The sequence below is a fragment of the Sylvia atricapilla genome, chromosome Z (genome assembly GCF_009819655.1).
Source record: "Sylvia atricapilla isolate bSylAtr1 chromosome Z, bSylAtr1.pri, whole genome shotgun sequence".
In the NCBI taxonomy this organism is placed as follows: Eukaryota; Metazoa; Chordata; class Aves; order Passeriformes; family Sylviidae; genus Sylvia; species Sylvia atricapilla.
This window is the reverse complement of record NC_089174.1, coordinates 66,539,132-66,552,208: the sequence shown is the minus strand read 5'-3', so window position 1 is coordinate 66,552,208 and position 13,077 is coordinate 66,539,132. Positions and strand designations below refer to the sequence as shown.

The following is a 13,077-nucleotide window of genomic DNA, read 5'->3' as shown; positions in this document are numbered from 1 at the left end:
ATGCCAATGCATCTTAGTTTCCGTCTGGGGTCTGTAGACCCTTCCTACATCATGGGAGTGAAGCTCAACATACTTACCTAAATAATCTAGCTCCACAGGTGGTAGAGGACTGGGAGTATAGAACTTACTGTGATTGTTTCTAGGCACAGGCTGTAGTTTCAGCTTGATGGGAATGATTAATCTGAGATACTTCAGCCTCTTAGGAGATAATTTGAATTGCTGCTTTTGAACACCTGTTCCAAATATCCTTCTTAGTAGTGGGTACATCATGGATTCCTTCGGTTAATTTCTTTGGTTAGAGAAGGATCCACAGTTGTTCTGCATTTTATAGCTTTTTATTAATACATTTAATTGAAAAATATATGCCATCTGTCTTAATACTTCAATCACCTGTTTGTATGAAGTAAGCATTCTCCTAGGTGGCTTGTTAAGACCACTTCTGGAGCAAAAATAAGAGGAGGTCCACTTTTGTGCCTTTCTCCTCTTATCGAAGTGACTATTCTTGCTGACTCCAGAGGGCTTAAAGCTTTCTATGTGTCTTTGCCAGAGCCAGATCGTGTGATAGAGGTGGGGGGTAGGTCTGCTGTCTTAAATGCATTTGTAGCACTCTGAATTAAAGCAGAGAGACTCTCATATGAATCTCATAATCTACTTCAGTAGAGAGACTTGCACAGTGGTTTCCCACCCATTAAGCCTGCAGCCAAGACTTCACCCCATATCTGGAGCAGGACAACGTGGCCTTGCTTTGTTCTAAGTGCGTGTCATGAATGCTGGTGGCTGTGGATGTCACATCCAGTGGCAGAGGCAGAAGGAAGAGGATATGTTTCTTGTTAGGACTTTATAGAGAGGGGAAGGGGAAACTCCCTGGTTGCATATGCAGCTCCCAGTTGTCTGCTGTCACGTGCACTGCTGGGAATATTCCAGGATGATTCAAGTTCTGTGACACTCAGCCCTGCCTGGCATGGTGATGACACTTGGCTTGTTAACATAGCTGGCATAACTCACTTTATTTCCTCTCCTGTTTGAATGGTTGTTTAGGCTATAATTCTGTGGCACTTTAAAAAGGGCCTAAAAAGCCCTAGGGTTTATAACCTGGCATTGTGTCATGAAGGAAGGATAAGTAGAGATGTGGCAGAGTTTAACCTGCATGGAAGCGTTGTTTGCAGTAGAGTGGTTACACAAAACAGTATTTGCACAATAAATGGAGATGAGATGACAGGATGTTTTGTAGATTGCAAATTCTTACATACAGAATTTCCCCAAGACTAGTTCCAAGGGATTCTCGGTTAGCTGAGACTTCAAATTTAGATTTCGTGAAAACAAAAGGTACTCTTCTTCAATGTAATGGGATAACTGAGTTATGCTGACATGTTTAGTTTGAACTGTACCTTCCCATGTACTGGTGGAACATGGTGGTGTTAAATGGCAGGAGTCCTGTTCTGTGTTCTTTCCTTGCTAAAGTGCTAAAAATGCCAGCTACTAAAAATAAGGTGTGCATGTTTGAGAATATATGAATGGAGACAGATCAGGTTCATTAATTGTTCTGAAGCTATCTTAGCAGCAAAGTGACTGGTGATTCTTATGGTTATCCTTGTTTACAGCTAGCCTGTTGATCAGCACAATGCACTTAGTGGTAACTGGGGCGTACTTTTCTCAGATAGTCACTTACTGCAGGTTGGCATGCAGTTAGAGAGGGTGTGAGTTCATGGAGAAGAACAGCATTGTGTTCTTCCCTTTGTCTGCGGCCACGTACTTGCTCTTGGTGTGTTCATTTAAAAGCTTGTGCAGACAGAGCAAAATTACTCTGAACCGTTATTGGCTTACCTGGCAGACCTGAGGGCTGGTGAAGATGAAGCTTCTTACTGTGCACCAGTGATGTAGCTGATGGTCTCAAGGGGTAAGGCAGTCATGTATGCAGTCAAAGCTGCTGTTTCAGTAACATCAGTGGGATTTGCCTGCACTGCTCTGTAGGGGTGGGAAAACTTGTGTGTTGTGGAGAATACTGGTAGGTAATACTAGATATGAAGCAACAGCACTGCAGAGCCAAAGCATCTCTCTTCCTTTCTGCACTGTCCATCCCTTCTCTGTTTGACAGGTATCCGCTCAGTGAGCTTCTATGAGCACATCATCACTGTGGGGACAGGACAAGGGTCCTTGTTGTTTTATGATATCAGAGCCCAGAGGTTCCTGGAAGAAAAGCCCCCCCGTGCCTGCTATGGACAGAAGCAGAAATTAGGAGGAAGTGAAATTTTGAAGCTGACAACTGGGAAAGGCTGGCTGGTAAGTGGTTTGTAGCTGTGATAGAGGTGGGAGGAAGGAGACCGATAACTCAGGAGTGGCGTAGAGCTTGAGCGAATTCTTTTTGGACCCATTGTGTGAAATATCAAACAGTATTAATGTAACCAATAACTAATAATGAAGAGCAAGAAGTGCTGCAGAATTGCTTTCTATGAAAGCTTTATGAAAGGGTACTGAAGGGTATTTACTTGAGTGTAAGGTATGATTACAGTTCTTATGTACAATTTCATAAATAAAATAAATTTTATATATTTATATTACATTTAAATGTAATCTAACTTATAGTTTTCAGAATCTCAAACAGAAAATAAATTGTCTTTCTTTAAAGCAAATCTAATGTGGTACTCAAAGCAAGAGAGTTTTAATTTAATTGTGTGCGGCTTTGTGCCTTCCTGAGGTAATGCCATGTCAGCCACTTGAGTTTGGTTTCCTGTGTGTTACCATAAAGCAGTTAATGGCTTTGTTTAAGTTAGCTCCATTACCTTCTGTATCAGTGCAACATCCCCTCACCTCCCCGTTCCAATGCTTGACCTAAATGTTCTCAGAGAAAGCTTCAGGACTACTCAGGTATCTTTTGGTTGACCTGTATAAAGCTTCAGGATTGTTAGGAGAAAATACCCTTTTTTAGGCTCTGGAAGCTACCTTCTGCTTATGTGAAGCAGGGTTTGGTGTTTGTTTGGCAACAATAATGATTTAAACTTTCCTTTAACAGAACCATGATGAAACCTGGAGGAATTATTTTTCTGACATAAATTACTTCCCAAATGCTGTTTACACCCACTGCTACGACTCGTCTGGAACGAAACTCTTTGTGGCAGGAGGCCCTCTTCCATCAGGACTTCATGGGAATTATGCTGGTCTCTGGAGCTAATGATAACTCTTCATTCTGATGCTGGTCTTCACAGTGATTTCCACTTTTCTTTTCCTTTTTTTAACAACACAATTGTGTGATGCCATTAATTCCTGATTTAAACACAAGTTATTTTTGGCAGAGTTTTCTGTTGGTCTCCAACAGTTTTGTACATCTTTTTGAACTAGTTTTTGCTTTAACCTCCTAGATCCTTTATATGGAGGGATTTTTAAGTCCTTTTTTATTGTATTTACTCCAAATGACTCTTCCCCCCATTTAGGCTGTCTTGGCCATGTGTCCCCTCCGCTACTTTGCTGTGAGGTAGGATTTCTTTCTCACAGAGTGGTTGCTCCTCAGCTTTCTGTGAAAGTCTTGGGGCTGCATGTGTGCAGGTACTTTGTGTCAGTTACATTACCTGGAGTGAGGACTACTTGTAATTAAAAATTATTAAAGATATTTATAAGAGATAAGCTACTACTTTATCTGCAGAGCCTGGCCCTGGCCTGGGTTGATCCTATTTTTTAAAAGTACAAGTCTAATGACACTGTTTATATATAGAGGGATATGGTAATTTTCAGCTGTACTCACTGGAGCCCAGGGATGGATTCCCTAGGGGTATTGCCCATCAAATCCAAATTGCAGGAGTTTTTAAAAGTGCGTTTTTGTTCGAATGGTAGTTTTCAACAGTGCTAGGAGCAAAAATTGATCTGTTTCTTCACTGCTTGTCCCAGGTATCAGCTTGCACAACTGGAGTTTGTATAGGCTGTTCTGCAGTGTGGCTTTTGTAGGGTTACATTACAATGAGGGCTGCAGAGATGCTGAGAGGAAATGGGGGCTAGTTATTCAAAATGAACTAAATTTATCTGTTCTCCAGATGAAATATATTTCTTAAGTATGCCAGTAGGGTAGCTTATAAGCTCTTCATAAACTGCCTAGCACCTAGGACCATTTTTATCCCAGGTTGTTGAAATTTTTGCACTTTTTGCTGTTCTGATTGGCCATCTGCTCATATAAGCCAGTGGAATAAATAAACTTTTTTTTTCTCCAAGAATAAAGAGTGCATCTCAGACTTTACTAATGCAAGTGAGAAGCTTTCTGTGAAGGAGGGTAGCTTGGTGTTCCCTCACTTTGTGCTAGCATATGGTGTAGGAGACGCTCAGGCTTTTTCACAATCCCCTGCTGCCTTCTGCATTCAGACTCCCTCCAACTTCACCTGGGACTGGGAGGGGAGAACAGGTCCAGTGCCCTTCATGTCCAGTTGTGAAGTGTGTGTCTTCCAGGATGATGGTCTTGCCCAATACTCAGCTAAAATGCAAGACTCCAGAGTATTCCTCCTTTTGGCAGGCACCAAACTCTCAATACAATACCAAGCTTGTTGGTGGTGCCTCTATCCTCTGCTGGAATTAATGCCTTTCCCCTGACACTGGTGGAGCAAAGCATGCCTATACCTCACAGGTGCCGAACATGCAGTTGGTTGAAACTGAGAGGAAAGACAAGGCTGGGACACACTGTGCTCTCCAATCTGTGGGAAATCACAGCTACCACTGCAGTTCCTGCCCACAGCCCAGAGCTAATCTGCATGTGTCTTTGCAGTCTCTCTCATCTTCATACTCAGTATCTTCGTCAGTAACACCAGGCAGTCAGCATCAGGCTTAAGTTCCAGCTGGTATGAAGACCTGGATGGAAATCCTACAGGGAGTGCAGGTCCCTCTCATTGAGGTGGAAATCCTGGCAAGGGAAGACCTCTCTCCCAGGTGTGCGCCTGTCCCAGAAGTATAATTAGCACTGAGCATTAGCACAAGTGCTTCACAAGCAGATCATCTTCCAGTATTTCATAATACTTCCCATTGTAGCCTGGTTGCTTAAACTGCATCGGTTCAAGGTACTGTGTGTATGGCTAGACTGGCTTTTCTCTGAAAAGGTAAAATTATATACCATGTGGTAGCTTTGGTTATTTCAGAGGCTTAGAAAAGTGGAAATATATGAAGAAAAACAAGTCTTGGAGAAGAATGGTAGAATTTGTATTTCTGCAACTACTGTGTAAGATCATTCTGTCACAAGGAACATGTTCTGTTTTGGTTTGGTTTGTTTTTCTTAATTGGCTTTTAATTATTTTTTTTACTTAGTTTTTTGCTTTGGTGTTTTTAGAGAAGCTAGACACTTGAGTCTGAGTGTCCTTCAGTTCTGCTGAAGCAACAGGTAATAGCTGGGCATTTCGTGTCAGCAGTGCCAAAGAGAGACTCCTGGTCTGGAAATTCTAGCCTTGATGTTATCTATTAATTGAAGCATATTTTAGGTCATGATAGGGGAAAAAAGAGCATGTGTATGGTCTTCAAATACAGTCTCTAGGTTACTGAAGAGACGCCTCTGGAAATTGTCCCTCTCTGCTGGCTGTGATCTGCACAAGTACCTCAATATGTGCTCCTGAAGCATGGTAATGTGAGTGCCCTTTTCCTCCTTTTTTTCTTCATAGAAGGCTCTGCACAATTCTCAGATGAATCTGGACAATGATGTAAAATTTCCTCAAGTCTCACATGCTTTTGTGTATTCTGCATTCAGGATGATTTCTTGCAAAAATAACTTCTCATGGTAGGTGGGCAGCCATCTTTCTTGCTGTATGAAATTCCCCACAAAAAAACCTCTAGGAACCAAAACAGTGCTGCAGACAGTGCTGCAAGCACACAAACAATTTGGTCCAGACATAACTTAATTTTTAGCTAGTTTCAGTGGTTATAAATGCTTATAGGAATACAGATGTTAAATTTCAGAATATTTCTGTGGTTGGTTATAATAACTTTTGTTCCAATCACTGTTAGAAACTGAGGCACAGAAAGGTGATAATGATATGCCTGTTGTCCAAAGATAAGTAATAGGAGAAAAACTGATTTTTTTCTTGACTTTGATTCTGTTGCTCTGTTGGGTTAGCTAGCTACTAATTCAGGAAATTCAGGATCATGGTTAGAAATGAGTGGGTTTCCCATCCAAGTGCAGGAATGGCTGCAGAGTACGGAGCCTCCAGGCTCTGCAAAGAGGCGAGTGGAGTACCTTGTTATTTAAAAGCCAGATCCACCCCCACAATGGAGCGAGCTCAGTCTGGTGACTGCACTTCAGTAGCTTCTTGAACAGCTTGCTGTGCACTGCTGAGACCCAATGACATGCATATAGTCAGAATATTGTATCTTTTCTACTGTTTCTTCCAGATTTTCCTCCCTTGGTCTTTCTTGCTAGAATGGCTTGTTTGAGGTTTGCCTCCTCCAACTGGAATCACACCAGTCTGTGCTGTAGGAATATGGTCCTTGCAGAGGTGACCGCTGTTGGGCAGGAACAGGCTTGCTGGCATTTTGTCAACCTGTGCTCAAGACCTTCATTTTGCTTTATTTTAAGTGGGTGGAAGTTGAAGGCTGGCACAGACTGTTGAACTCAGAAGTTGTCCTTGTACATGTTTGACTGATGTGATTACACAGTAGCAGTCTGTTCAGGGTGGGGAGCGTACTCTGGTTTGTCTGGCTTGAAGGAGAGCACTTTCAGCATAATATGTTTTCAGATTGGCTGCTATTTACTTCTCAGTTGTGTGGGGTCTTCTGTGCTACCAGTAAGTTAAGGAAGCAGTTAATTTTACTGCTCAGCTCTTTTCAGTAGACTACCATGTTAATTTGGATATTTTTGGGTATTATATTTTCAGTATTCATGACAGGTAATCAAACTAGTGACTCAGTTATGGGTTTGATAATACCTAGCTTGTAAATACTGGGTAGCAACTCCTCAGTAACAGCTGGATGTTATATCATGGGACATTCCTGAGGAATCAGAAGCTACTTTGCAGTGTTGGTTTGAGCACAGTTATAAGGGTTGTGCTCACCCTCTTCACTAAGCACCTTACTCCTGTAATTCCTCCAGGTTCTCCCTTGTACAGTCAAGTCTTGTAGGGAGAATTGCTAGTGCTCTCCTCAGGTGCTTTCTGGGATTGCAGTTAAGAAGTGAGTCCATTTGTTTGATTCCCTCATCAGTGCTGTTGGTGTTAGTTGGAGGTGAGTCAATTACCAAAGAATAGTTGATAGTAGGTTTATGTTCCTAGTCTCAGTTGTTCATTCTCCTCACAGATCCATTTTTAAGATCATTGCAAGAGTGCCCAGTGATCTTGCTAGACTTAGTCTGTTCACAGAAGTTAGACTCATATTGTAGGTGACTCTTGTGGCTCCCTTCATGAGAGGAACTCCTGAATTGCATTAAGGGGTTTGTATTTGCTGCCTCCATTTTAGGTCTTTGGCAGCTTTTTGTATCTAAATGATTAAGACACTTGGGGATCATTCTCTACCACAATTTTGTCCTATTCCTTCACTGAGCACTTGCTTTGTCTGTAGCTTGCAGCTGCAAAGTTAACAGATTAAATTTATGATCCAGCTATGTCGAGTGGTGCTTTGGTATCGTAATTTGTGCCACTTAGCTGAGAGGCCTTTTGAACTGCTGTGTTTCATCTGGTGCAGGTGTGAAACAAAGCAGGCTTGCCTAGACCTTTTAAGAATTCACTTGTTTGCTTTGTTTGCAAGAAACCAAGGACAGGTGGGCTGTGAGTTACTGCATGTGGGAAAGCAGCAGCGTCTTTCAAGCAGCCAGGTCAGAGGTCTGTTTTTAGCCATCTGTTACTCCTATTTTCAATAAATGCACTTTTCCAGGGTGTCTGATATCTTCTTACCTAGCTGCTTTTGCAATTGCTGCTATGACTGTATTACTGGACTGGGGTATAGCTTGTTCCTAATGAACTCTGTTGCAGAGCTATGTGTCATGCAGGTGGAGCTGATCCTCTGAGCAGCCCATGCTGAGCCAGGGACTCCTGAGCTACCAGGCACAAACTTTTTAGCTTAAAGCCAAATGAAAAATCCCCTGTGCCCTGCTGGCCACCCCACAGTCTGAGCCCATGGTGTGACCTCAACTTAAAATGCATTTCTAAATGTACGGTGCCCTCAGTAACTTACTTGAAATTCTGAAGCAGGCACCCACAACAAGGGAGAGTGGAAAAGAGAACACAGCCACATCTTGTGCGAGGTGTTCTCCTTTGCCCCTGTACATGAGCACTTTGTGTGGTGAGGATGGGCAAGGAACACCAGAGAAACAGTAAAAGGCAAACAGTGTTTGGTATGGCTCTTGGGACTCCTGAAGAATTTAAAAGCTAGAGGGAATATGTCAATGCTTAATCAGAAACATCTCTGAGCGATCAAGTATATGTCCCTGAAATTCTTGATTCTCTGTGTTATTTTTCAAGGATAAATTAGGAAATATCTTTTTGCTTGTAATGTTGGGTGTTTTTATTAAAAACATGTGGTACTTGACTAATTAAAAAAATGCTCTTGCAGAAAGGACTGTTCCCATTTCCTTACAGCCTTTCCCACTAGTATTCTGCTGGGAGCAGTATGGTTTAAGAAAGTGCACACAGATTTAAAATGGAGTGGTGGAGTTGGCAGTGTTGGGAAAATGTGGGCTGTCTGACTGTTTCTATACCCAAAAACCCACCAACACTTGATTGTATACAAATTGTGGTTGCTGTACTGAAACTGAAAGGGTGTATAAAACCCCTTGCAACACAGTGCAACGTCTTTAATCCAAGATTCTTTTGATTGGATTCTTTTCCTTCAGGACAAAAAATTTAGGAGTTAATACAGTGTTTTCTTAGAAACTGCTTTTCTAAATTCCCTTACTAAAGGGAAAATTCAGGTGCTGAATCTTACAATCTCATTAAACTTGTACTTTTTGTTTGCCCATTCACCTAGTCTCTTTTCATTTTCAGGGCCTCCCACAGTCTCAGGGTATAAATCACTATGACTCATCCAAATAGTACTAAAATGGACCAACCAGAGGTTAATGTGCCTTCCTCTTCTGGTACTTTGATCTTTATAAAATTTTCTCAAACTTGTCACCGTCTTAGGGCTGGGTACATGCGTTGTCTTTTTCTAAGATGTATGTGTTGAAATTGCAACAGGTTTGTACTGTTACTTGCGACTTGTCCCATTTGTGTTAGGATGTGGTGTAGACAAATCAATGCCCTGGTTGGTCTTGGTATCAGTCTTGCTAGTGACACCTGTCGGTCCTTGCTTGTGTGTTCATGTGTAGATAAATGCTGAATCTTCCCCACTGCCTGTGGTGCATAAAATGCAAAAAACACACAAGGTGTTTTAAAATGCACAGTGATCACAACCTGTTGCCTGAAGGTAGGATGTCCTACAGTGAACTGTTTTTCATGTTATTTTCCCAAATATTTTTAATAAGGTCCAAAGCCTTGGGAAAAAAAAATAATCAGGGCTTGCTGATACTTGATGGCTTCTGTTCTGAATCCAGGGTCTGATGTTTGTTAACAACTCCTCCAAATCCACCCATCTAACAGAGGCTTTCTCAGCTTATTTCTGTCATGAGCTGTATCAGAAACAGCACTGAATCCTGAACTATCACAGAAGCTGTCAAGAAAAGTAGTAAGAGCTCTCTTCAAATATTACAGTGCACATTTTTTAACTGTAAGATAAACCTGTTAAAAGTTATTGATGCAGCTGGCAAATGAAACAGTGGGGAATTGCAGATAGTAGGTGAAACCAGCCTGCCTGCACATGGTGCTGTGTTCTGTTACCTTGCAAATTGTTTCTCCTCTCTGAAAAGGCTTTTTTTTTATTGTTGTTTTTTTCAACACAATGACATTACGTTTGGCTTGGTTTTTCTAAAGAGATATTTATTTACAAACCTAAAACTGACATCTGGAATTTGAGCTGAGTTTCTAACTCTTATACAGACAGAACAATTGATACATTATGTCTCATAAGAGCATGGAAACAGGAATGTATCTATCTTCACTTGATGTGGCCTTCCATGGACTGTGCATAATTAACTGATTTGCAGTACTGCACTCTGTTGATCCATGAGGCTACCTTTGTATTTAAAATCAGCACGATTAATCATCAGTGTATTGACAACAATACATGGTCATGGAGATCTAAGGTCTGTGTGTTTTCTGTGCTGACTGTATCTGTTCTCTCTGTACCTGTTCTGTCTGCAGTGCAGACTTACTGTGGACTTCTTTTTGCTTCATGCTAATTTCAGAGTTCCTTTAAAATCAGTGAGGTGCTGTTTTTATGACAGTCACTTTACTGAATAGAAAAAATGGATTTAACTTAGTTTTCTATCTTCCTCTTCTCCCATTTCTTCTTAGTTCACCAGTAATGATCAGTTCAAAGCTGTCTGCCTACTCTGAAAATTATCAAGTCATAATAAAAACAAAACCTGTAGCCCAATGCGACAAAATCACTCTGTGCTTTTACCGTAAACTTCCATGGCTGGATGCCTGTCTTGCAAGTGGAGACTTCATCTCTGTGCAGTCTGCTGAAGCTGAAGTCCTTTTGCATCCCTGTTTTTCAATGGATATCAGCAGATCAGGAAGTGGAGGTGCCTTGTGCCTTTATCCATTGTGTTTGTTAAACTGATCTGTAGTGGTTTAGCCAGAGAACTGGCATCTTCAACTGCTGCTCAAAGTCTTGACTAAAGGTTTCATGCAGGGCAGAACCAGGAGGGTGAGTTGCTGATGTGATCCCATATAAAGAATTCCTCCAGAATTTTTTTTGGGGGGGATGGAATTATAAAAGAGGAGGGATATGAGCAAAACAATAACCCTGTGCTCAAAAGAGAAAAGTTATTCTAATATACTTTGACCAGCAAGAATTACAAGGGCCAGCTATGCTCAGAGGTAAGCTGGCAGTGGAAGGGTAGGCCTTGAGGATTTGTGCCATCCTGCCTTAGATTACTACAAGTTAGTTGTTCCCAGAGCTTTCAAAGCTGATGGTCATCCCTCTTCAGATGAGATGTGAAGATGGCATGCAGAAAAACCAGTTTCTCCAGTGGTCACTCAGTCTACCCCTCAACATTCAAGGTTACCAGTGCACTTATCTTAGTTTTCATGAGTGACTATGACTAATGTGCTTGACAGCTGCCACCAGCCCCCTCCCCATGCTTTGTGCAGGGATGATGGAGTGAAAGGACCTTGTCTGAATTGTCCTCTACTTAGCTGGCTGTTGACAGTGCAGGGATTAACAGGCTAGCTGTGATTTACAGCTTCATCTGGCTGCTCTGGGCTTCTCTCACATTACAAGTGTGATACTGGGAAAGAACTGAGTAAGTATCTTCTGGTGGGCTTTGTCCCTCATGTTCAAAATGCTGTCTTCAGTCGCAGTCTCTTGTCCCAGCCACACTCACATCCTGTCACACTGCTGCTTGGGACTTGAGCAAGTTCCCTATTCTCTCATGGTGCACTAGTTCAGGTACCAAGTTCTTCCAAAGCCTGGGGGCACCTGTTAGAGCCCTACTACACTTTGAAACTTCTACTGGCTTAGGCAGTGATTTGCTGAACTGGTACCTTGCTTACAGTGTCCTTATTCTTTTGACTCAGCTCTAAGTATCTTCTTGGACTGTCATATCCCTTTCACTCCAAAAAGGTTTGCTCCAAAGTCACTACTTCTCCATGGAGTTGATTCCTGTATAGCTGGTTATTGCAATTCAGTGGCTTTTTCCCCTTGTTTTTATTCTGGGGATCACTGCAAATATACAAAACCATACGGACTTTCTCAACTACTGGACGTAGTAAAGGACTGCATCTTGAGGCATCAGAATTATTTGTCTACTCCCAAGGTGCACAGAAACAAGGATCTCTTAGACCAACAAAGAGGAAAGCAGCTCTGCATATACACAAGTAGAAAGGTATCTCTTGAGTAGAATAGGTGAGGGAGCAGCTTATAAATTTTAAGTATAAAATCAGTAATTGAGGGATTTTCTTAATTTCTTTTTTAAAAACTGCTTTAACAGGAAGTTAGGTGGTGCTTCAAACCACAGAATGTTGCAATGTGAACAGAGATTTTCCATCAATGCAAAATGTGCCTCTCAACTATAATGCAAAGTCAGTCTCCATTGCTCTCTTGTTTGCAATGGAAGAAGATTTATCTGAAGACTGATTTAATGTGTTTCCTGCTCTTACATCACGTAATTGCCCACACAACAGTCCTTGCTGATCTTTCCCATGCACTATTCAGCACTATCCCTATTTAAAAAACAAAACATTGAGTAGTGGAACCTAATGAATTTTCTTGGTTTGAGAGAGACCCTGGAGATAAGAGTCCAAGTTCCATGTGTTTCAAATATAACTTTGAACCAATGCAGCTATTCTCTCAGACCAGCGCAGCTTCCTACCTTTCCCTCCATTTACATGGGAATTTAGAAATAAACCCAGCAATACATGAGCCAGTTGATGTCCTTGCAGGTGGAACATGTGGTTTTTTAAATTTGAAGATTGAGATTTCTCTTGTGGAAGAATTCATTGTGGGTGCAAGAGCTCAGATTACAGCTCATCTGCCGGCTTGTTAAATGCAATTAAGTATTCTGGACTCTTGAAGAAGACTCTAAAAGCTGTGAAGGCATAGACTGGAACTGATAATTTTAAATTTTAGGTCATGTGTGTGTTGCTTGACTACATGGACAATGTAACAGTGATTTTTATAGGTTGGTTTCCATGTGTCAGTCACAAATAATTTGCTGTTTGGAGGAAAACTTTTCGTAGATTCATTTCCAGATCAAATTACGAGCCTATTTTCCCTCTTGCATTAACCAGGTTACTGTGTTCACATGCCAGAAAGATGTTGCTCTTTGAAGAAGCATGTTAGTGTATGTGGCAATGCCCCATGCACTTTTTAAATACCTAGACCTGTACATTGTCATCTGAGTATCGTTAACCATGCTGTAGTCTGACAAATGAATCTTTTACTACTGCCCTGTTACATAGATAATTGTAATTAACTGCAGTTTGTTTTTTTCCACTACTTGAAGTTGTGTGATCTGAATATTGGTGAACAAAAAGTATTTGTGCATCTTACTATGGGTATCTCTGAATAAAATGTATTTGTATAGTG

General features: G+C 41.3%; 1 protein-coding gene across 2 annotated transcripts in view; it reads left to right on the top strand.

The window, feature by feature from the left end:
- DCAF12 (DDB1 and CUL4 associated factor 12) overlaps positions 1 to 13,077 on the top strand; it is a 34,974-nt gene extending 21,897 nt beyond the window's left edge. For both annotated transcript variants that reach the window (XM_066339713.1, XM_066339714.1), the window contains exons 8-10: positions 2,096 to 2,280; positions 3,011 to 5,737; positions 12,432 to 13,077. In XM_066339713.1, the coding sequence (XP_066195810.1) occupies positions 2,096 to 2,280; positions 3,011 to 3,169 (344 nt within the window). In that variant the 3' untranslated portion in view covers positions 3,170 to 5,737; positions 12,432 to 13,077. The remainder of the gene's footprint in view (positions 1 to 2,095; positions 2,281 to 3,010; positions 5,738 to 12,431) is intronic.